Source organism: Hypanus sabinus, chromosome 8 (genome assembly GCF_030144855.1).
Source record: "Hypanus sabinus isolate sHypSab1 chromosome 8, sHypSab1.hap1, whole genome shotgun sequence".
Taxonomy (NCBI): Eukaryota; Metazoa; Chordata; class Chondrichthyes; order Myliobatiformes; family Dasyatidae; genus Hypanus; species Hypanus sabinus.
In genome coordinates this window covers 410761-433436 of record NC_082713.1, presented here as the reverse complement: position 1 = coordinate 433436, position 22676 = coordinate 410761, and the positions used below count along the sequence as shown (strand labels likewise).

The 22676-nt window shown below is 43.0% G+C and overlaps 1 protein-coding gene across 1 annotated transcript; it reads right to left on the bottom strand.

Moving 5' to 3' along the window:
- Positions 1 to 2138: 2138 nt before the first annotated feature.
- ccdc160 (coiled-coil domain containing 160) lies at positions 2139 to 3390 on the bottom strand. Its single transcript, XM_059976623.1, is given in 4 exon segments — positions 2139 to 2448; positions 2450 to 2570; positions 2573 to 2833; positions 2836 to 3390. Coding segments are annotated over 4 exon segments (900 nt in total). The 5' UTR covers positions 3044 to 3390.
- Positions 3391 to 22676: the final 19286 nt, after the last annotated feature.

Here is a 22676-nt window from a genome sequence, read left to right as displayed (position 1 = left end):
CTTTTTCAAATTTAACCTTAAGGGAATCCTGCATTAGGACTCCCACATCCCCTTGTGCGTCAGATTTTTGTATTTTTTCTCATTTAGAAAATAGTCAAGCCTTTTAATTTCTTATACTAAAGTGCATGACCATACACTTCCCAAAACTGTATTTCATCATCTACTTCTTTGCCCATTCTCCGAAGTCCTTTAACCTCTCTACTTCCTCAGAACTACCTGCTCCTCCACCTATCTTTGTATCATCTGCAAACTTGGCAACAAAGCCATCAATTCCATCATCCAAATAATTGACATATAATGTAAAAAGTATCAGTCCCAATACAGACCCATATGGAACACCACTAGTCACCGGCAGCCAGACAGAATAGGCTCCCTTTATTCCCACTTTTTGCCTCCTGGCAATCAGCCACTGCTTTATACATGTTAGAATCTTTCCTGCAATACCATGGGCTTGTAGCTTGTTAAAGATCCTTGTATGTGGCACCTTGTCGAAGGCTTTCTAAAGATCCAAGTACATAACATCAACCGAATCTCCTCTGTCTGTCCTGCTTGTTATTTCTTCAAAGGATTCCATGGATTTATCAGGCAAGATTTTCCCTTGTGGAAACCAAGCTGACTGCAGCCTATTTTATCATGTGCCTTCAAGTACCACAAAACCACATCCTTAACAATTGACTCCAACATCTTCCCAACCGCTGAAGTCAGACTAACTGGCCTATTAATTCCTTTCTTCTGCCTTGCTCCCGACCAAAGAATGGAGTGAAATTTGCAATTTTCCAGTCTTCCAGAATCATTCCAGAATCTAGTGATTCTTGAAAGATCATTAATGCCTCCACAATCTCTTCAGCCATCTCTTTCAGAACCCTGGAGTGTACACCATCTGTTCCAGGTGACTTAACTACCTTCAGACCTTTCAATTTCCCAAGATCCTTTTCCCTAGTAATGGTGACTTCACACACTTCATGACTCGTGACACTGCAAAATTTCCAGAATACTGCTAATGTCTTTCACAGTGAAAAGTGATACAAAATACTTATCCATTTGTCTGCTATTTCCTTGACCCTTATTACTATCTCTTGAGCATTGTTTTCCAGTGATCTGATTCCACTCTTGCCTTTCTTTAACACTTTAACTATCTGAAGAAACTTTTGGTATCCTCTTTAATATTATTGCTAGCTTACTTTCATATTCTATCTTTAGCTTCTTAATGACTTTTTAAGTTGCCTTCTGTTGGCATTTAAAAGCTTCCTAATCTTCTCACTTCCCACTAATTTTTGTTCTATTATATGCCCTGACTTTGGTTTTTATGTTGGCTTTGTTTTTCCCTTGTTAGCCATGGTTGTGTCATCTTGCCTTCAGAATACTTCTTTCTCTTTAGGATGAATATATCCTGTGCCTTTTTCAAAGGAAGGTGACATGTTCAAAGGGAACTTGGAGAATTCTTCACTCAGATGGTAGTGAGAGTGTGGAATGAGCTACCAGCAGAAGTGGTTGGGACTAGTACAGTAGTAATTTTGATAGGTACACAGAAAGGGACAAAACATAGGAAACATAGAAACATAGAGAATAGGTGCAGGAGTAGGCCATTAGGCCCTTCGAGCCTGCACTGCCATTCAGTATGATCTTGGCTGATCATCCAACTCAGAACCCTGTACCTGCTTTCTCTCCATACCCCTGATCCCTTTAGCCACAAGAGCCATATCTAACTTCCTCTTAAATATAGCCAATGAACCAGCCTCAACTGTTTCCTGTGGCAGAGAATTCCACAGATTTACCACTCTCTGTGTGAAGAAGTTTTTCCTCATCTCGGTCCTAAAAGGCTTCCCCTAAAAGGAAACTGGGACAATCCTGGTGTAAACCATAAATGAGATTCTGTGGATGCTGGAAGAACTCAGCAGGTCGGACAGCATCTATGGAAATGAATATTCAACAGTCAACATTCATCAGGACTGGACCATGGTTGACAGCATGTATTGAACGTGTACCTGTGCTGTATTGCTCTTCATGTGAAAACAATATTAAATGCATAAAATCAAGTTCTTTTCCATCAACCAACAAGTTCATAGTCACATGATTCGATTGAACTCAGCTGATATTTGTTCCAACGTGAGAAAAGTAATTTTTATTTATTTAGAAATTCAACACTGATAGTTTGAGTTTGAAGAAATTAAACAAACAAAATGTTTATAGAACAACTCCAGATCTTTCTTGTTTCGAGCATTTTGACACTTTTCAGCTTGTAGTTCAACTTCCACCGCATCCATTTCCAGCTGTAGTTTATTCAGCTCAGTAGCAGAATGTAATTTTACCTTCTGCACCAAGACAGCCTTTTCCAACTGATGTCACAAGGCCTGTTGCTCCAGAGACCAGAGGAGCCTTTGCTTACCCATTTGGAATTCCTGAGCTTCTCGCCTGGCATGATGGACTTCTGATCTCAGCTTACTTACATTCATTATGGAGATCTTCTCTGAGAATTTGAATTTGTAAATTTTTTGCATAAATTTCTTGTACATTGTGAATGTGCATTAGAGCCCTGCCCTGTAGTTCTTGTCGGGCTTTGCACAGTTCAGTCCTCTCTTTTCCAGACTTTCTTCTAGTTGCTTGCAAATTGCTTTCAGCTGTAGCACTTGTGAATGAGTAAGACCCAGCCGTGCCTTTATCATGCACTGTTCCATATTTTTACATGAATCTATTGGTTGTTCAGCACTTGGGATGCACCCGTCTTCCATTCTATGAGAGAGAGTTTTACATAAACTGGCCGATTCATGCAGCTGAAGGTGACTTTGAACAATCTGATCTTTGATAGGACTCACCTTATGTACAATCAGCCCTTCAGTGTATTTTTTCGTTTTGCTTTCTTTTGCTGTTGAAAATTCTTAGTTTCCTGCAGGTATAAAGGTATATATTCAATTCTTTTAACTCTGCTGGCAGCAAAGCATTCAGAGAACTGCAGGACCTCTGAGCTGCAGGTATTTCCCACAAGTAAGTCCTCTAGACTAAAGCGAGGAGGAAATAAATCCTGAACATAGTGTTGTTTTTCCATTTCTTGGAATTTCTGTAAAACAAAAAAAAAATGCCAGTGTTACTTTCAGATGTGATGAAACAATCTTAAACACTGACAGTCGGCACCAAACTGATGAACAGACTGAAACTCCCGCCCATTCACATAGAGTCGGTAAGCTGGGTGTCCATCACCCCACACACTGCAGTAGTGAACGGTGGCTCATTCATTCTCATGTACCTGGATTCAGTTTCATCCTTCACCTTCTACTAATACCTCTGAGAGGCTATTAATGAATATGTAACCACTAATTACTTGTTGTGGCAAAGACAACTTGCCCCTTTGAGACCTGAAAGGGTGAGTGGTGGTCTGGTAGAACCATAGAACATTACAACACAGAAACAGGCCTTCTGGCCCTTCTTGGCTGTGCCGAATCATTTTTCTGCCTAGTCTCACTGACCTGCACTTGGACCATATCCCTCCATACACTTCTCATCCATGTACCTGTCCAAGTTTTTCTTAAATGTTAAAAATGAGCCTGCATTTACCATTTCATCTGGCAGCTCACTCCACACTCCCACCACTCTCTGTGTGAAGAAGCACCCCCCCCCCCATGTTCCCTTTAAACTTTTCCCCCTTCACCCTTAACCCATGTCCTCTGGTTTTTTTCCTCCCCCAGCCTCAGTGGAAAAAGCTTGCTTGCATTCACTCTATCTATACCCATCGTAATTTTATATATCTCTATCAAATCTCCCCTCATTCTTCTATGCTCCAGGGAATAAAATCCTAACCTATTCAACCTTTCTCTGTAACTCAGTTTCTCAAGTCCTGGCGACATCCTTGTAAACCTTCTCTGCACTTTTTCAACCTTATTAATATCCTTCCTGTAATTCGGTGACCAGAACTGCACACAATACTCCAAATTTGGCCTCGCCAATGCCTTATACAACCTCACTATAACATTCCAACTCTTATACTCAATACTTTAATTTATAGAGGCCAATGTATCAAAAGCTCTCTTTATGACCCTATCTACCTGTGATGCCACTGTTAGGAAATTTTGTATCTGTATTCCTAGATCCCTCTTCTACTGCACTCCTCAGTGCCCTACCATTTACCTTGTATGTTCTACCTTGGTTACACAAATACTGTTGAGAGATTGTTTCCAGGTTGCGAGGTTTTACTTCTATTTTTTCTGTCCAGTGCGCATGCATATAGCTCTCCCGCACTACACAGTGTAATTCACTGGTCACGAGGAAACGCTATGAATCAGCTACACCTTTCCTCAATCCCTGTCAGCCCACTATTGAACTTGAACCCACGTGAAGTCATCAGGCGACGAAATGCAGTGATACCCTCGCGCCAGGGATCACCAGTTACCCTCGGGCAGCCGGCGGGAAGTGTCGTCACTACTAGCCTGGAGTGCTGCCTCTGAACCTGATTAGCACTCTGAATATTCGTGGGGAACCCAATGCTAAAATACTTGCAGACGACCTAATTCAAACTCAGCGTTTCGTAAGTAGTAGAGCAGCTACCACGCTGTGATCTACTAAAACAAACATTTGTCGGCCGATAGATCCTACAAGGGGGGCAGGCTGGTGCTCTGTCGCACTCCCTGCTCGGTTGGCCGTGCTCTCTGGACTGTGACCGCCACGGCCCCAGTATGGGGACCTCTGGCCCTGACCTTGTCCTCTCACCCCACCCTCAACCAGCCGCACCTGGCCAAGGCATCTGGCAGCGGGTGGGCAGGCGGGAGGCTGACTTCGGGCCTGGAGGCTGTCTAATGAGGTAATGTCTCAAAACTGCTTCAGTACCCTGAGTCCAAGCACCCAGCACTTAAAGACGAACCCGCTGAGTTTTCTCAGCGGAATAAATGTGAGAAAGCGGGACAGAGCTGAGAGCCGCAAAAACTAGAATAGACTGGACATAAGGAACCTGCTTGGAATATCGCTGTATTCCGGTCATGTTTAACACCCGCACCCCCGTTGGCCGGTCCGCAAGAATATTATCAGTATTAAACCGGTCCACAGTGCAAAATAAAGGGTGGTACCCCTGGTGTTTATATATTATTTCTACTTCCAGGTTGCGGTCTTTTTTGCCCTGGTGTGCATGCGTGTAACTAATTGATGTGGGGTCGATCTTGCCTTTTACTATGGCCGAGGTAGGGGATCTTGAACTTAAAAATGTTGGTGACCACTATTGTAAAGGATTGACCCTATTGAATGTTCATTCAGGAACAGTGGCCTGCATCTGAGATAACCCCTGTAAGATCAGGAAGGTTTGTGCAGTTTTCACCCTCCAGCAAAAAGGTCAGTTCCTTTAAGCCATTTTATTTCCTTCGTCGTGAATCCTTTGGACAAGGCATCACTTGGCTGTAGGATTGGCAGATCATCGTTACTTTGAAGAAGTCAGTTTTCAGCCAAATCTCTCCTTACTATCTGTATAAATCACTTGGACTTTCGAATTTACCACTTTAAGAAGTATTCCAGAGTTTGGCTGTTTGTTAAATTGCCGTATAGCAGTTAACTTCTGGTTAGGTTAGTCATTGATTTACTTCTCACTTTTGTTGGGCAGAGTTTAATAAATGTTTATGTTTGTTTATAAAACCTGACTCAATTCTATATTCATTGTTGCCACCACATAACAGCCTCAAGATGGCAAATACCTCCTCTTCTTCAATCTGTATAGGTTTCATGACCTCACTACCTATTTGCCTTATTTCCATTGACTCCATGCGAGTTTCCTTAGTAAATACAGACGCAAAAAACCCATTTAAGATCTCCCCCATTTCTTTTGGTTCTATACATAGCTGACCACTCTGATCTTCAAGAGGACCAATTTTATCCCTTACTATTCTTTTGCACTTAATATACCTGTAGAAGCTCTTTGGATTATCCTTCACCTTGATTGCCAAAGCAACCTTGTCTTCTTTTAGCCCTCCTAATTTCTTAAGTATTTTTTTTGCACTTTTTATACTCCTCAAGCACCTTATTTGCTCCCTGTTTCCTACACATGTCATACATCTCTCTTCTTCTTTATCAGAGTTCCAATATCCCTTGAGAACCAAGGTTCCTTATTCTTATTAATTTTGCCTTAATCCTGACAGGAACATACAAACTTGGCACTCTCAAAATTTCTCCTTTGAAGGCCTCCCACTTACCAATCACATCCTTGCCAGAGAACAACCTGTCCCAATCCACGCTTTTTAGATCCTGTCTCATTTCTTCAAATTTGGCCTTTTTCTAGCTTAGAACGACAACCTGAGGACCAAATCTATCTTTATCCATTATCAAGTTGAAAGTAATGGTGTTATGATCACTGGAACCAAAATGTTCCCCTACACACACTTCCATCACCTGTCCTAACTCGTTTCCTAATAGAAGATCTAATATTGCATCCTTTCTAGCCTGAACCTCTATATATTGATTTAGAAAACTTTCCTGAACACATTTTACAAACTCTAACCAGTCTAGACCTTTAACAGTATGGGAGTCCCAATCAATATGTGGAAAATTAAAATCCCCTACTATCACAACTTCATGTTTCCTGCAGTTGTCTGCTATCTCTCTGCAGATTTGCTCCTCTAATTCTCACTGGGATGTAATGTTACAATTGTACAAGGCATTGGTAAGGCCAAATTTGGAATATTGTGTACAGTTCTGGTCACCGAATTATAGGAAAGATATCAATAAATTAGAGAGAGTGCAGAGATGATTTACTAGGATGTTACCTGGGTTTCAGCACTTAAGTTACAGAGAAAGGTTGAACAAGTTAGGTCTCTATTCATTGGAGCATAGAAGGTTGAGGGGGGATTTGGTCGAGGTATTTAAAATTTTGAGAGGGATAGAGTTGACGTGAATAGGCTGTTTCCATTGAGAGTAGGGGAGATTCAAACGAGAGGACACGATTTGAGAGTTAGGGGGCAAAAGTTTAAGGGAAACACGAGGGGCTATTTCTTTACTCAGAGAGTGATAGTTGTGTGGAATGAGCTTCCTGTAGAAGTAGTAGAGGCCAGTTCAGTTGTGTCATTTAAGGTAAAATTGGATAGGTGTATGGACAGGAAAGGAGTGGAGGGTTATGGGCTGAGTGCGGGTAGGTGGGACTAGGTGAGATTAAGAGTTCGGCACGGACTAGGAGGGCCGAGATGGCCTGTTTCCGTGCTGTGATTGTTATATGTTATATGGTTTATATGGACTACTGGGTGGTCTATAATACAACTCCATTAAAGTGGTCATACCTTTCCTGTTTCTCAGCTCCACCCATTTGGCCTGTTATGTACGTCCACCAATGCCACCCCTCACGAACGCCTATTCTCTTTTCCCAGGAAGTCTGTCACTGGGACCACCCTACCAGTTTGGCTGACGTCCCCGGGGCCAGTGCTGCTCCGGAAACATGTGAGGAGTAATAAATACTCCCCGCTGGTCGAGAGGGTTCACCTTCTACATGCGAACCCCCAGTATGCCTACGTGGTCTTACCTGATGGGCGGGAGGACACGGTCTCCATCCGCGACCTGACGCCCGCAGGTGCAGCACACCACTACCCTGAACACTCTCCGGTAACTATGAACCCTGTACCTGAGGTGACACCGTGCTCACCAGGCCCTACACAGACTCCTCACGACACTTATATACCGGGTGTTTCGTACGCATATATACCAGGCGCCTCGCACATGCGTGAGGGATCACTGGCGCCTAGTGGGCTGGAACCAGCACAACCTCCGTCTCCTGTGCAATCACCAATGTCGCCGGCCTCTGTGCAATCACAGCCGGTGCTACGTAGATCGCAGCGACAGATTCGACCACCTGATAGACTTGACCTGTAAGAAACTTTGCCACATGGGGACTCTTTTAAACAAAGGGGGGGGTGAATGTGGTGAACTACGTGTGCCTGTCTGGACACGCCCCCTGCTGACTGCTCCTGTGGCACCTCCCACAGGCCCCTGTATAAAGGCGGTCGAGGCCTGATGCTCGGCCTCAGTCTCCAGGATGTAGTATGATGGTCACTCACTGCTGGTTCCTTCTTCCAGTCAATAAAAGCCGATATCTTGCCTTTACGTCTCAGAGTGAGTTAATGATGGTGCATCACATACCTTTCCTGTTTCTCAGCTCCACCCATATGGCCTCGGTAGACAAGCCCTCTAATCTGTCCTGCCTGAGCACCGCTGTAACATTTTCCCTGACTAGCAACGCCACCCCCCTTACCCTTTATTTTTTGCCTATGTCACGTCTGAAACATCGGAACCCTGGAACATTAAGCTGCCAGTCCTGCCCCTCCTGTAGCCAGGTTTCACTAATAGCTATAATGTCGTAATTCCATGTGTCAATCCACACCCTCAGCTCATCAGCCTTCCCCACAATACTCCTTGCATTGAAATAGACACACCTCAGAATATCATTACCGCCACACACAACCCTTCTATTTGTGACTTTGCATGTACTTCTAAAGTAATTTATTTTCACACCTGCTCCACTATCTGCTCTGGCACTCTGGTTCCCATTTCCCTGCAAATCTAGTTTAAACACTCCCCAACAGCACTAACAAACCTCCATGCAAGGTTATTGGTCCCCTTGTAGTTCAGGTGCAACCCATCTCTCCTGTACAGGTCCCACCTGCCCCAGAAGAGGTCCCAATGATCCTGAAATCTGAATCCCTGTCCCCTACACCAGTTCCTCAGCCACGTGTTCAACTCCAGAGCATCCTATTCTTGCCCTCACTGGCACGTGGCACAGGTAGCAATCCTGAGATTACCGCCCTCAAGGTCCTGCTTTTTAACTTCCTACCAATCTCTCTACACTCACTCTTTAGGACCTCCTCACTCTTTCTTCCTACGTCACTGGTACTGATGTGTACCATGACATCTGGCTGATCACCCTCTCACTTCAGAATGGTCTTCCATTCAGAAAAATCCTGGCTGATGTTCGCTCTTGGTAAGTTTTCCTACAGTGCCTCCATATACTTTGGCATCCAGAAACGTAATAATCTCTGAAGTTATACATTTTACCACACAAAAGGCAGTGCATTTTTTAAATTGTAAATTATATCTTGCTCCAATTCCATTTATAAGTTTGCAGATGATACCACCATGGTGGGCTGCATCACAAAGAATGGTGAGTCAGAGTACAGGAAGGAGATAGAGAGCCTAGTGACATGGTGTCATGACAACAACCTTTCATTCAGTGTCTGCAAAACAAGGGAGCCGGTCATTGACTTCAGGAAGGGAGGGGGCAGGTACATGCTCCTGTCAATAAAATTCAAAATAAATTTATAAAGTTGAAACTACATATATGTCACCATACACCTGAGATTCATTTTCCTGGCAGCATACTCAATAAATCCATATTAGAATAATAACCTAAAAGAATCAGTGAAAGACTGTCACCAACTTGGGCATTCAACCAGTGGGGCACCAACAGTGTTGAGGTGAAGAGGGTTGAGACCTTCAGGATTCCAGAATGGCAACAATGTAGATGCTATGATGAAGAAAGCTCACGAGCACCTATACTTCTTCAGGAGACTAAAGAAATTCGGGCAAGTTCCCTTTTACCATCACTAGTTTATATTAATGCACCATAGAAAGCAATCTATTAGAGTCAGGTTTAATATCATTGGTATCTGTTGTGAAATTCATTGTTTTGTGGCAGCAATACATAAAAACTGTAAATTACAGTAAGAAGTATATATATTTTTAAAAGTTAAAATTAAGTTTAGTGCAAAAAGAGAAAACCAAAGTAGTGAGGTATTGTTCATGGATTCAATGTCTATTCAGAAATCTGATGGCAGAGGGGAAGAAGCTGTTCCTAAATCATTGAGTGTGTGCCTTCAGGCTCCTGTACCTCCTCCCTGTTGGTAGCAATGAGAGGAGGGCATGTCCTGGGTGACGGGGGAGGGTTCTTAAAGATGGATGCCGTGTTTTTGAGGTATCGGGACCTGTCTCCTTGCGAGATTTCACCCTCTTGAAAGACATTCTGACATCGCTCACCAAAACAGAGATTACAGGGTCACCGGGTGCTGCAGGGATCCTCATAACTGTAGTATGCATAAAAGGCGTTAAAGCTCAACTGGAGTGAAGCATCACTGCTATTCATGATGATAGGTTTTGCTTTACAGGAATTAATGGCCTGCAAACCCTGCCAGTGTTAATGTGCATCCAATTCCACTTCTAACCTTGATTGGAATTGTTCTTCTGCTCTTGAGATAACCCTCTGTATTCATGCAGACTTGAAGATGAATCTCTGAATACAGACTGAATGCATAACGGCTTGGTATAACAACTGCTCTGGCTGTGAGAGATTCATGGACACAGTTCAGTGCATCACAGAAACAAGCCTTCTGTTCACAGATGCTGTCTACACTTCTTGCTTTCTCAGTAAACCCTCCAATGCAATCAAAGACCCCATCCACACCAGACATTCTTTGATACTGAAAGCACGTACTATCAAGTTCAAGAACAGCTACTACTCCATTGTTTATAAGACTATTGTACAGACTTAAGTACAATAAAATAGACTCTTAACCTCACAATCTATCTTATATACTTTCACCTTATTGTCTACTTGTATTGTACTTTTTCTGTAACTGTGACACTTTATTCTGCACTTTTTTATTGTTCTACCTCAATGTATTGTATAACGAATTGACCTGTATGAACAGTATGCAAGACAATCTTTTCATTGTGCTTCAGTATGTGCCAATAATAAACCAATTTACAAACTGTAATTTAGTGTCCATATGCTCAAACTATTGCGGTTGTAACAAGCAAATAGGCGGGTAAATATTTGGCCTTTGGAGTCAGAGAGTTGTACAGCATGGTAACTGGACATTTGGCCCCACTCTTCCCTACTGACCAAGTGTGTAGCTGAGTTAGTTCCATTTGCTTGCATTTAGCCCATAACCCTTTATTACTGGAGGATTCAAATCCAGGAATAAAGACTTCACCAATGTTAATAGATGCACCACAGAGAGCATCCCATCCAGATACATCATAGCTTTGTGTATTAACTGTACTGCTTGAGATGGCAAGAAACTGCAGAGAATTGTGAACATAATGTAGTCTATCACAAAAGCTAGCTTCCCTCCATTGATATTCTTGGATATTCTTGTTTCTTCCCCCTCCCATTGGGCAGAAGAAACAAAAGCCTGAAAACACAAACTATTAGGCTTAAGTATAGTTTCTATAGTACTGTGATCAAATTCTTGAATGGACCTGTTGTACAGTAAGATGGTCTATTAATCTCACAATCTGCCACATTATGATCTTGCATTGATCATTTACCTGGTACTGCAGCTTTTCAGCAACTTTAAACTTTATTCTGCATTGTTATTGTTCTATCTCAATACACTGTGCAATGGTTTGATCTGTAGAAACAGTATGCGAGACAAACTTATCACTGTGTCTCAGTACATGTGACAATAAACCAACCAACTCTCAATGGTAGGGCAGTAGGGAGCATAATGGAACATAGGGGCCCAGAGGGGCCAGTTGCAACCTTATAGAACTGTTTAAAACTATGAGAGGTATAGACCAGTCACAGACTTCTCAGGGTAGAGGTGTCTGAAACTAGTGGCCATAGGTTAAGGGTGAAAGGAGGAAGATTAAAAGATACCTGATAGGCAACCTTTTCATACAGAGGGTGGTGAGTATATGGAATGAGCTTCCAGAGAAAGTAGTTGAGGCATGTACAATAGTACATGGAGGGGCAGGGTTTGGAGGGGTATGGACCAAACATGGGAAATTTGGACTAGCTAGGTGATATACCGTATAACAATTACAGCACGGAAACAGGCCATCTCAGCCCTTCTAGTCCATGCCGAATGCTTACTCTCACCTAGTCCCACCTACCTGCACTCAGCCCATAATCCTCCAATCCTTTCCTGTCCATATACCTATCCAATTGTTTTAAAAATGACAAAATCGAACCTGCCTCTACCACTTCTACTGGAAGCTTGTTCCACACAGCTACCACTCTCTGAGTAAAGAAGTTCCCCCTTGTGTTATCCCTAAACTTTTGCCCCTTAACTCTCAACTCCTGTCCTCTTGTTTGAATCTCCCCTACTCTCAATGGAAAAAACCTATCCACGTCAACTCTATCTATCCCCCTCATAATATTAAATACCTCTATCAAGTCAGAATCTTTTTCCCCAGGTAGATATGTCATTCCAGCCTTGGGTGCAGTGCACAGTGAGGAGAGTTCTCGCAGGTCGGCAGTGCTTGTTTAAAAGGAGAGCTTTGTGGGCATTCGGTGTCATTCCAACGGCCCAATCAGTGGCAGAGCAGCACAAAGGAGGTTTCTTGAGGTTGGTGGAAGCAGCTAGGAGTAAATAAAAGTACAGAAGGGAAAAGTGGAGCGGTAATTGTTGGGAGTTGGGCCAGTGGGAGTATCAGGCTTTGGCTCAAAGGAGGCTTCAGCTTGGAAGAGGGGTTGCTCTGGGTTGGTTGTTCAACCAAGTTTCTGTTTAGGTTTCCTTTGTGATGTGCATCCAGCTGCAGCTCCTTGAAGACTGTGTTAGGGATCTGGAGCAGCAGCTGGATAACCTTTGGCTTGTATAGGAGAGTGAGGAGTTCATCAATTTGAGTTAAGGGAAGCAGTCACCCCCTAAGTTGCAGAAGGCGAGTAGCTGGGTGACTGTCAGGAGAAGAAATGGGAAGGTAAATAAGCAGTTAGTGCAGAGCACCCCTGTGGCCATTCCTCTCAATAATGAGTATACTGTTTTAGATACTATTGTGAGGGATGATCTCTCAGGGGAATGCCACAGAGACCAGATTACTGGCACTGACCATGGGTCCGTGGTACAGAAGGGAAAGAGAGAGAAGATGGGACTGGTAGTGATAGGGGACTCAATAGTTAAAGGAACAGACAGGAGATTCTGTGGATGTGAATGGGACACATGGATGGTATGTTGTCTCCCAGGTGCCAGGGTCAAGAATGTCTCAGATTGTGTCCACAGCATTTTGGAGAGGGAGAGAGATCAGCCAGATGTCTTGGTACATATTGATACTATTGACAGAAGAAGGAAAAGCAATGACGTCCTGAAGAGAGACTTTAGAGTGCAAGGCAATAAGCTGAGAAGTAGGACCTTCAAGATATAGTATTTTCTGAATTGCTACCTGTGCCTTGCACCAATGAGGGTAGAAACAGGATGATTTGGCAGATAAATGTGTGGCTGAGAAGCTGGTGCAGGGGGCAGGGCTTCAGGTTCTTAGATCATTGGGATCTCTTCTGGGGGAGCTGTACAAAAGGGACAGATTGCACCTGAACCTGAAGGGGACCAATATTCCTACAGGCTGTAAGAGCAGTTGGAGAGAGTTTAAACTAATTTGGCAGGGGGATGGGAACTGGAGTGAAGGGACTCAGAGTAGGTTGGATGGTAAAAATAACAAAGAGTATGCAGCAAAAAAAGGATCAGAAGATGTTGAATCCTTCTGGCAACACACACAAAGTGCTGGAGGAACTCTGCAGGCCAGGCAGCATTTATGGAAAAAAGTACTTGGACTACTTCTTTCCATAGATGCTGCCTGGCCTGCTGAGTTCCTCCAGAATTTTGTGGGTGTTGAATCTGCTGGGTTGAGTTAGGAAATTGCAAGAGTATAAGGATGCTGATGGCAGTTATATTCAGGCCTTCAAGCAGCAGCTGTGATGTGGACCACAGATTACAACGGGAAATAGAAAAGACATGCTAAAAGGGCAATGTTATGATAGTCTTGGAGATTTGAACAAGTAGGTAGATTGGAAAAATCAGTTTGGTAATGGATCCCAAGAGAGAATTTGTTGAATGCCTACGAGATGGCTTTTTAGAGCAGTTTGTCATTGAGCCTACAAGGGGATCAGCTATACTGGATTGGGTGTTATGTAATGAACTGGAGGTGATTAGGGAACTTAAGGTAAAGGAGCCTTAGGAGGCAATGATCACAATATGATTGAGTTCAACTTAAAATTTCATAAGAAGGAAGTCTGACATAGCAGTACTTCAGTGGAGTAAAGGAAATTACAGTGGTATGAGAGAGGAGTTGGCCAAAGTAAATTGGAAGGAGCTACTGGCAGGGATGACAGCAGAGCAGCAATGGCTTGAGTTTCTGGGAAAAATGAGGAAAGTGCAGGATAGATGTATTCCAAAAACAAAGAAATACTCAAATACTCAAAAAATAATAATGGGATACAAGGAAATGGCAGATGAACTAAAAGCATTTTGCATCAGTCAACATTGTGGAAGACACTAGCAGTATGCCAGCTATTGAAGGGTGTGAGGGAAAAGAAGTGAGTGCAGTTACAATTACAAGGGAGAAGATGCTCAAAAAGCTGAAAGGCCTGAAGATGCATAGGTTACCAGGACTAGATGAACTGCACCCAAAGTTTTGAAAGAGATAGCGGTAGAGATTGTAGAGGCATTAGTAATGGCCTTTCAAAAATCATTGGACTCTGGCATGGTACCAAATGTCACTCCACTCTTGAAAAAAGGAGGAAAGCAGCAGAAAGTAAATTATAGACCAGTTAACTTGACCTCAGTGGTTGGGGCACAGGACAAGAAAGGACAAAGTCAACATGGTTTCCTTAAGGGAAAATCTTGCCTGACAAACCTATTGGAATTCTTTGAGGAGATTACAAGTGGGATAGATAAAAGGGATGCAGTGGATGTTGTATATTTGAACTTCCAGAAGGCCTTTGACAAGATGCCACACATGAGGTTGCTTACCAAGTTAAGAGCCCATGGTGTTACAGGAAAGTTACTGGCATGGTTAGAGCATAGGCTAATTAGTAGGAGGCAGCAAGTGGATCCTTTTTGGCTGCCAGTCACTAGTGGTGTTCTGCAGAGTTGGTGCTGGGACCGCTTCTTTTTCTGCTGTACATTAATAATTTCAATGATGGAATAGATGGCTTTGTTGCCAAGTTTGCAGATGATATGAAGATTGGTGGAGGGGCAGGTAGTGTTGAGGAAACAGGAAGGTTGCAGCAGGACTTTGACAGATTAGGAGAATGGGCAAGGAAGTGGCAAATGAAAAGCAATGTTGGAAAATGTGTGAGAATCAAAATGATAATGCCAGCAGGTTTACAAGTAGATGTTGAATGTAACATGAATGTAAGGAAGGACAAGCCAATGCAGACAGAGAGAAGAGTTAAATTATACCACCGAGGCAAAATTCAAAAGGGCAAAGAATGCAGGACTGAAGGTGATGTATTTAAATGCACATAGCATGTATTGAAAGGATAGGCATGAAGGCCACGGCAGTGGTGTGGCTTTATTGGTAAGAGATGGAATTACATCTTTAGAAAGAGGTGACATATGTTCAGAGAATGTTGGATCTTTATGGGTGGAGTTAAGAAACTGCAAGAGTGAAAAAACCATTATGGGAATCATATATAGGCCTCCAAATAGTAGCCAAGATGTGAGGTTGAGATTGCAATGGAGCTGGAAAAGGATGTAATAAGGATGATGGCAGAATTATAATGGGGGACTTCAATATGCACAGGGATTGGTAAAATCAGATTGGTGTTGGATCTCAAGAGAGGGAATTTGTTGAATGCCTATGAGATGACTTTTCACAGCAGCTTGTGTTTGAGCCCACTCGAAGAAAGGCTATCTTAGACTGGCTATTGTGTAATAACCCAGATCTTCTTAGGGAGCTTAATGTAAAGGAACCCTTAGTAGGCAGTGATCATAATATGATTGAATTCATACTGCATTTTGTGAAGGAGAAGCATAAGTCACATGTATCAGTATCACAATAGAATAAAGGGAGTTACAGAGGCACAACAGAGGACCTTGCACAGGTGGATTGGAGGAGGATACTTGTGGAATGATGGCAGAGCAGAGGTGGCTTAAGTTTCTAGAAATAGTTCACAAGGCACAGGATAGATATGTCCCACAGAAGAAGTAGTTCTCAGATGGCAGGGGTGGGCAACCATGGCTGACAAGGGAAGTTAAGACACAAAGTACACTGCAGATGCTGGGGTCAAAGCAACACGTACAACAAGCTGGAGGAACTCAGCAGGTTGGGCAGCATCCATGGAAACGAGCAGTCAATGTTTCGGGCTGAGACCCTTTGTCCTGATAAAAGGTCTTGGCCCAAAACGTTGACTGCTCATTTCCACAGATGCTGCCTGACCTGCTGAGTTCCTCCAGCTTGTTGTACGTGATGCAAGGGAAGTTAAGAACTGTATAAAAGCCAAGGAAAGGGCATACAAGGTAGCAAAAGTGAGTGGGAAGTTGGATGATGGGGAAGGTTTCAAATTCCAACAAAAGGCAACTAAAAAAGCTATAAGAAGGGAAAAGATTAACTATGAGGGAAAACTAACCAATAATGTGAAGCAGGATACCAGAAGTATCTTTCAGTTTTATAAAGAGTAAAATGGAGGTGAGAGTTGATATTGGACTATTGAAAATGATGCTGGTGGGGTAGTAATGAGGGACAAAAAATAGCAAATGAACTTAATGGGTTCTTTGCATCTGTCTTCACTGTGAAAGACACTAGCAGTGTGCCAGCGGTCCGTGAGTGTCACAGAGCAGGAGTGAGTGCCATTGCTATAATAAAGATAAAAGTACCAGGCAAACTCAGAGGTCTTAAAGTGGATAAGTCACCTGGACCACATGGTCTACATCCCTGAGCGAGGTTGCTGAAGTGATAACGGATGCATTGGTCATGATCTTTCAAGAATTCCTGAGGACTGGAAGTTTGCAAATGTCATTCCACTCTTTAAGAAAGGATTAAGGCAAAAGAAAGGAAATTATAGGCTAGTTAGCCTAACCTCAGTGTTTGGGAAAGTGTTGGAGTATATTATTAAAGATGAGGTTTCAGGGCACTTGGAGACTAATGATAAAATAAGTCAAAGTCAGCATGGTTTCTGTAAAGGGAAATCTTGCCTGACAAATCTGTTAGAGTTCTTTGAGGAAGTAACAAGCAGGGTGGACAAAGGAGAGGCAGTAGATGTTATTTACTTGGATTTTCAGAAGGCATTTGGTAAGGTGCCACACATGGGGCTGCCTAACAAGATGACATTACGGCATTACGGGAGAGACTGACTGGTATGGATAGAAAAATTTCTGACAGGCAGGAGGCAGCGTGTGGGAATGAAAAGGGCCTTTTCTGTTTGGCTACCAGTGACTAGTGGTGTTCCTCGGGATCAGTATTGGGATCACTACTTTTCACATTGTTTGTCAATGATTTGGATAATGGAATTGATGGCTTTGTGGCAAAGTTTGTGAAGATAGTTTAACGGATAGGTAGTGTTGAGAAAGCAACACAATTGCAGTGGGAATTAGACAAAGTAGAAGAATGGACAAAGAAGTGGCAGATAGGTAAAAGGAGCAATAGTGCATACTGTAATCTAAATGGGGAGAAGGTTCAAACGTCAAAGGTGAAAAGGGATTTAGTTGGAGAGCATTTTGGCTCCAGCAACCATAATTCTGATAGTTTTAATATAGTGATGGAACAGCTCAAAGAAAATAAATAAACAATAAATATCAAGAACGTGAGATGAATAGTCCTGGAAAGTGAGACCACAGTTCAGTGATAGGGCAAGTGAAGTTATCTCCTCTGGTTCAGGAGTCTGACGGTTGAGAGGTCATAACTGTTGCTGAACCTGGTGCTGTAAGTCTGGAAGCTCCTGTATCCTCTTCCTGATGGCAGCAGCAAGAAGGGAGCAAGTCCTGGGTGGTGGGGTTCCTTGATGATGGATGTTGCTTTCCTGAAACAACGTTTCATTTAGATGTGATCAATGGTGAGGAGGGCTTTACCCTTGATGAACTGGGCTGTATCCACCACTTTTTGTAAGATTTTCTGTTTGGTTATAGGATTGAATAGGTCCACAAGTGAGGGTCCTAAATTGGAGCAGGGCTAAATTTGGGGGTATTAGATAGGGACTAGCAGAGGTAAATTGGATGAGCCTGTTTGAAGGGAAGTAAGAACATTAAAGCCTGTGACAGAGAGTCCAGGAGCAGCATTTTCCTATGAGTGAAATATAAACATTAGGGAATTCCAGCTGATGAGATAAGGAGGCTTTCTTCAAGAAAAATAAGAAAGCAGGCATTGGAATTTGAGAGTCCAGAATGAGTGAATTGCTTGGTGGACTATAAATTGGCAAAGAATGGAAGATCAGGAGATCAGAGAGTTAGGGTGAGATGTAAAGTTTAAAAAAAAATCCCAAGAGGTTCCATTGGTATAATAAGAGTTAAATGGTGGCTGGGGTGTAATGGGGACAGAGAGGTTCCAGAGGTTTGGAGGGTTCCAGATGTTGTTGCCTTATTCAAGAAAGGGAGTAGGGATAGCCCAGGAAATTATAGACCAGTGAGTCTTACTTCAGTGGTTGGATACACAGAACAGATCCCAGAGGCACACCACTGGTCACTGACCTCCATGCAGAATATGGCCTGTCTACAACCACTCTTTGCCTTCCGAGGGCAAGCTAATCCTGGATCCACAAAGCAAGGTCCTCTTGGATCCCATGCCACCTTACTTTCTCAATAAGCCTTACATGGGGTACCTTATCAAATGTCTTGCTGAAATCCATATGTGTTCCATACACACATTTCCACTGTCACAATTGATTGGTCCTATTCCCTCATGTCTTAGCCTCTTGCTCTTCACATACTTCTCATGGCCCCTTCTGGCTCTCCTTCCTACTAACCTTATCATTTTCTAGATTTCTATCATTACCTAGCTTTTTCTTTCTTTTTGACTAATTTTCAACAGCCTTTGTACACCATGATTCCCGTACCCTACCATCCTTTCTCTGTCTCATTGGAATGAAACTATGCAGAATGCCATGCAAATATCCCCTGAACATTTGCCACATTTCTGCCATACATTTCCCTGAGAACATCTGCTCCTAATTCATACTTCCAAGGTCCTTCCTGTTAGCTTCATATTTCCCCTTACTCCAATTAAGCATTTTCCTGACTTGTCTGTTCCTATCCCTCTCCAATGCTATGGTAAAGGAGATTGAATTGTGATCACTCTCTTCAAAATGCTCTCCCACTGAGAGACCTGACACCTGTCCAGGTTCATTTCCCAATACCAGATCAAGTACAGCTTCTTCTCTTGTAGGCTTATCTACATATTGTGTCAGGTAACCTTCCTGAACACACCTAACAAACTCCACTGTCTGAACCCCTCGCTCTCGGGAGATGCCAATCAATATTTGGGAAATTAAAATCTCCCATCATGACAACCCTGTTATTATTGCACTGTTCCAGAATCAGTCTTCCTATATGCTCCTCGATGTCCCTGTTACTATTGGGTGATCTATAAAAAAAACACCTGGTAGAGTTATTGACCCCATCCTGTTTCTAATTTCCACCCACAGACTCAGTAGACAATCCCTCTATGACTTCCGCCTTTCCTGCAGCCAAGACACTATCTCTGATCAGCAGTGCCACACCCCACCTCTTTTGCTCCCCTCCCTGTCCCTTCTGAAACATCTAAAGCCTGACACTCTAAGTAACCAATCCTGCCTGAGCCATCCAAGTCTATGTTATGGCCACAACATTATAGCTGCAAGTACTGATCCACACTCTAAACTCATCCACTCTAAGCTATCATTCTAATGATATGAAATTAGAAGTTGACAGTCATTAAAATTATCATTAATTACAGAGGAATCTTGTTTATTTGGGGAAGAAGGGCGAAGGAGTAGCAAACAAAGAGTTGCAATGCAGATCTGCTCTAGGTAACCACTGTTCCTTCCCCTGAACCCACTGGTTCCCATTGTAAATACAGCTGAGGTATTAACTTAAGACTTCATCCATTTCCCACAGTGAGCACACAATGATAGTGCATGCAATTGTAGAGGACCACACCAACTCTCTTCCTAAATATACTTAAAGAACCTTTGATCATCTTCCTTCACCTTATCTGCCACACCCTTTATTCTCTGCAAGAAATTCACCTAATCCCAGCTGCCAATATATTTCATATGCCTCCAGACCAGAGTTAATATTTCTCATCAGCTACTCCTGTCATCCTTGCCCTTCACTCTAACAGAAACATACTGAATCCTGAGCTCTTCCTATCTTACTTTTAAAAGCCTCCCACTTGCCAGATGTTCCTTCACCTGCAAGCAGCCTGCATCACTTTTGTCAATTCTTGCCAGATGCCATTGAAATTAGCCTTGTATCAACTTTGGACATTTTGAGGGCATTTCCTAGCTTTTCCAGACTATCTTGAAAACACACAATAAATATCCACTTTTGTTTATTCTGTTAATTGAAAATGCAATGTTTTTAATTACCTGCCCTCTTTCAGCTGTTCCAATAAATCTGGTTTCTAAATACAGTGAATGAAAATCAAAGTAAATGCAGAGTAAGTAGCAGAAAACAAGATTTGGTTTTAAAAATAGATTTAATATGTGAACATCTCAAATAATTTAAATTAGTTTCAGTAACCTATATTGAACTTTGGATGAACTAATAATTACATAGTCATAGAGTCAGGTTTAACAACACTGGCGTTTGTCTGAAATTTGTTAAATTTATAGCAACAAACAATTAATATTGGCTTGGTTATATATTTTCGATATCAATTTTGAATGCGCTCGTTTGATTTTAATATATATATTCAATATCAATATATTTAATTTTGTAATACCAGTATGTTTATCATATTACCCTCTGATAAAGCTCCTTTAATGATAATTTCCAAGAACTGCATTCTATTGTATTCTTAACATAGCTAATTAAGAAACTCATATGTCCTATTCTGCCGATAAAACGTAATATATTCCTCGAGTCTGATTTGATCTGTTCAGAATTAACGGTTTCCTATTTGTATAACACATAATCATTGAAATAATTGTTATTTTCCCGGAAAACTTCGCTGATCGGTCTTATTGCAATTATTGCTAAAATATAACATAACAGATCCAAAGGTGATAAACTTTATAAAAGTATTCGTAGAAAGGGAAACTAAAATTTACTCCTATAGATCTCCAACAATTAACCCTAACGGGTCACCGCAATACCGTCCGGTAGTTTTTCACGAGGCTCACTCATTTTCCACGCTCAGCAGCAGGTTTTGAACAGCCCACAGCCGTTCGAGGATAAAAAGGTGGCCGATATAGGCGGTACGATTGAAGAATTAAATTGTATGAAGCGTTACGACAAAATTTATCGAAGCCACGTGTTCAATTTCTGTGCTTGCATCTGTTTCTTGAATTAATTTGTGTCGATGTGTTTTACGTTTGGAGAAGTGTGCATGCACTATTGTAGTTAGTGTTGACCAACTGCCCCACCCCCCCGCCCCGGGTTCTTGACAATGTTAGTGTAGCTCCATGCTGCTCAAGTTTCAGAAAGGTTTGCCTGAACAGTTTCCGAAGTATTACACCGTCAAATGAAAGCATTCAGAATAGATTTCCTGTTCAACGTTCCTGGTCCTTTTGGGATATTTTTCTTTAAATGCGCTTGTTAGATTTTTTAAATTTCAAAACTAAACTTTATTCATATCAATGTATCAAAAAGAGTGCAAAACTTTATACATTATTCGTGTCATTTGGTCAACCCATTCAACGGTGTTAAAGCTTTGTTTAAATTAGTTAAATGGTTTAATGAATGCCCTTTGAAAAAATGCACCGAGCTGAGCCGGACAACAATGGGATGCTGCTGTGTATTATGCTAATGAGAGGGCTGGGCAATGGAAACACGCCTCACGTCATCACGTGGGTTTCTCTTCGCGCCACTTTCGGAAAGCCGGCCAGCACAGTGTGAGCCGAGGGGCGATGGCTGCGTGGCTGGCTTCTTTCCTCATGGCGCAGTGTCGGCGTCTATTCCACGCCGGTTGCACTGAGGAAGGTAGGTACCCGCCGGAATGAACAGACACACCCACCGCGGGAGCAGGGGCGCGGAGTGGTAGGTGGGGGAGGGTGGCAGGCCGTTCAAGGCTGAGGCTCTCGGGCCCGGCTCCATCTCCCGCCTAGCCCTCTACCAATCTGAAGAAAATGCCACTATTGTTGCCCGAAGGTCAAAGTGATATCCAGGCCTTGAGTCGAATCGCAGGCCTTGAATCGGTCCGTCCCGGCTCTTCGGCCTGGCTCTGGCGACAGAGCAAAGCACATGGCGCGGCGGAAGAAGAGCCCGCTCCGGGCCTGTGAGGCGGACGATCCAGTGCGCATGCGCTGGGCCGCCGGGAGTTGTAGTTCCCTGTTGAAGGGAGAGTGGCGGCGGGTCCCGGAGCACGCGGCCGCCCCTCCCCCCGGACTCGCGCTCTACCTTTTGTCTCCGGGACGGACCATCGGCTCCTGGCGCTGACCCATTCTCATCTCGCCTTGTATAAGGGCGGCACTCGTATTAAGTGGAAAGGTGGAAAACGCCCTCATTGAGTTACCCGAAGGGTCTCGGGCGAGAGAGCGGGCTGGTATTTTGTGGCCGGTCGGGTGCGGATGACGAGCCGAGACGGTACCGGCGCCAAAACCTCGGCGGGACAACTTTTCGCAGTCACACCTGATGCTGCGATACGTTGCTCGCGTTCAGTAACTTGCTGTGGCTTTGTAACTGCTGTTCACAATGGTCCCGCTCGGAATTTGGTGTTTACACCGTAACATTTCACAATGCCATCCAGTTTTAAACTTGCATGTTTAAATAATCATTATCTTTATTTCAAATGACGTCTTTCCGTTCCAGAGCCCACAATTATTGCTCCTTTCTCGATTTCGCGCTCTTTCACCAGGTTCCTAAGGTGGTAAACGTAATGTC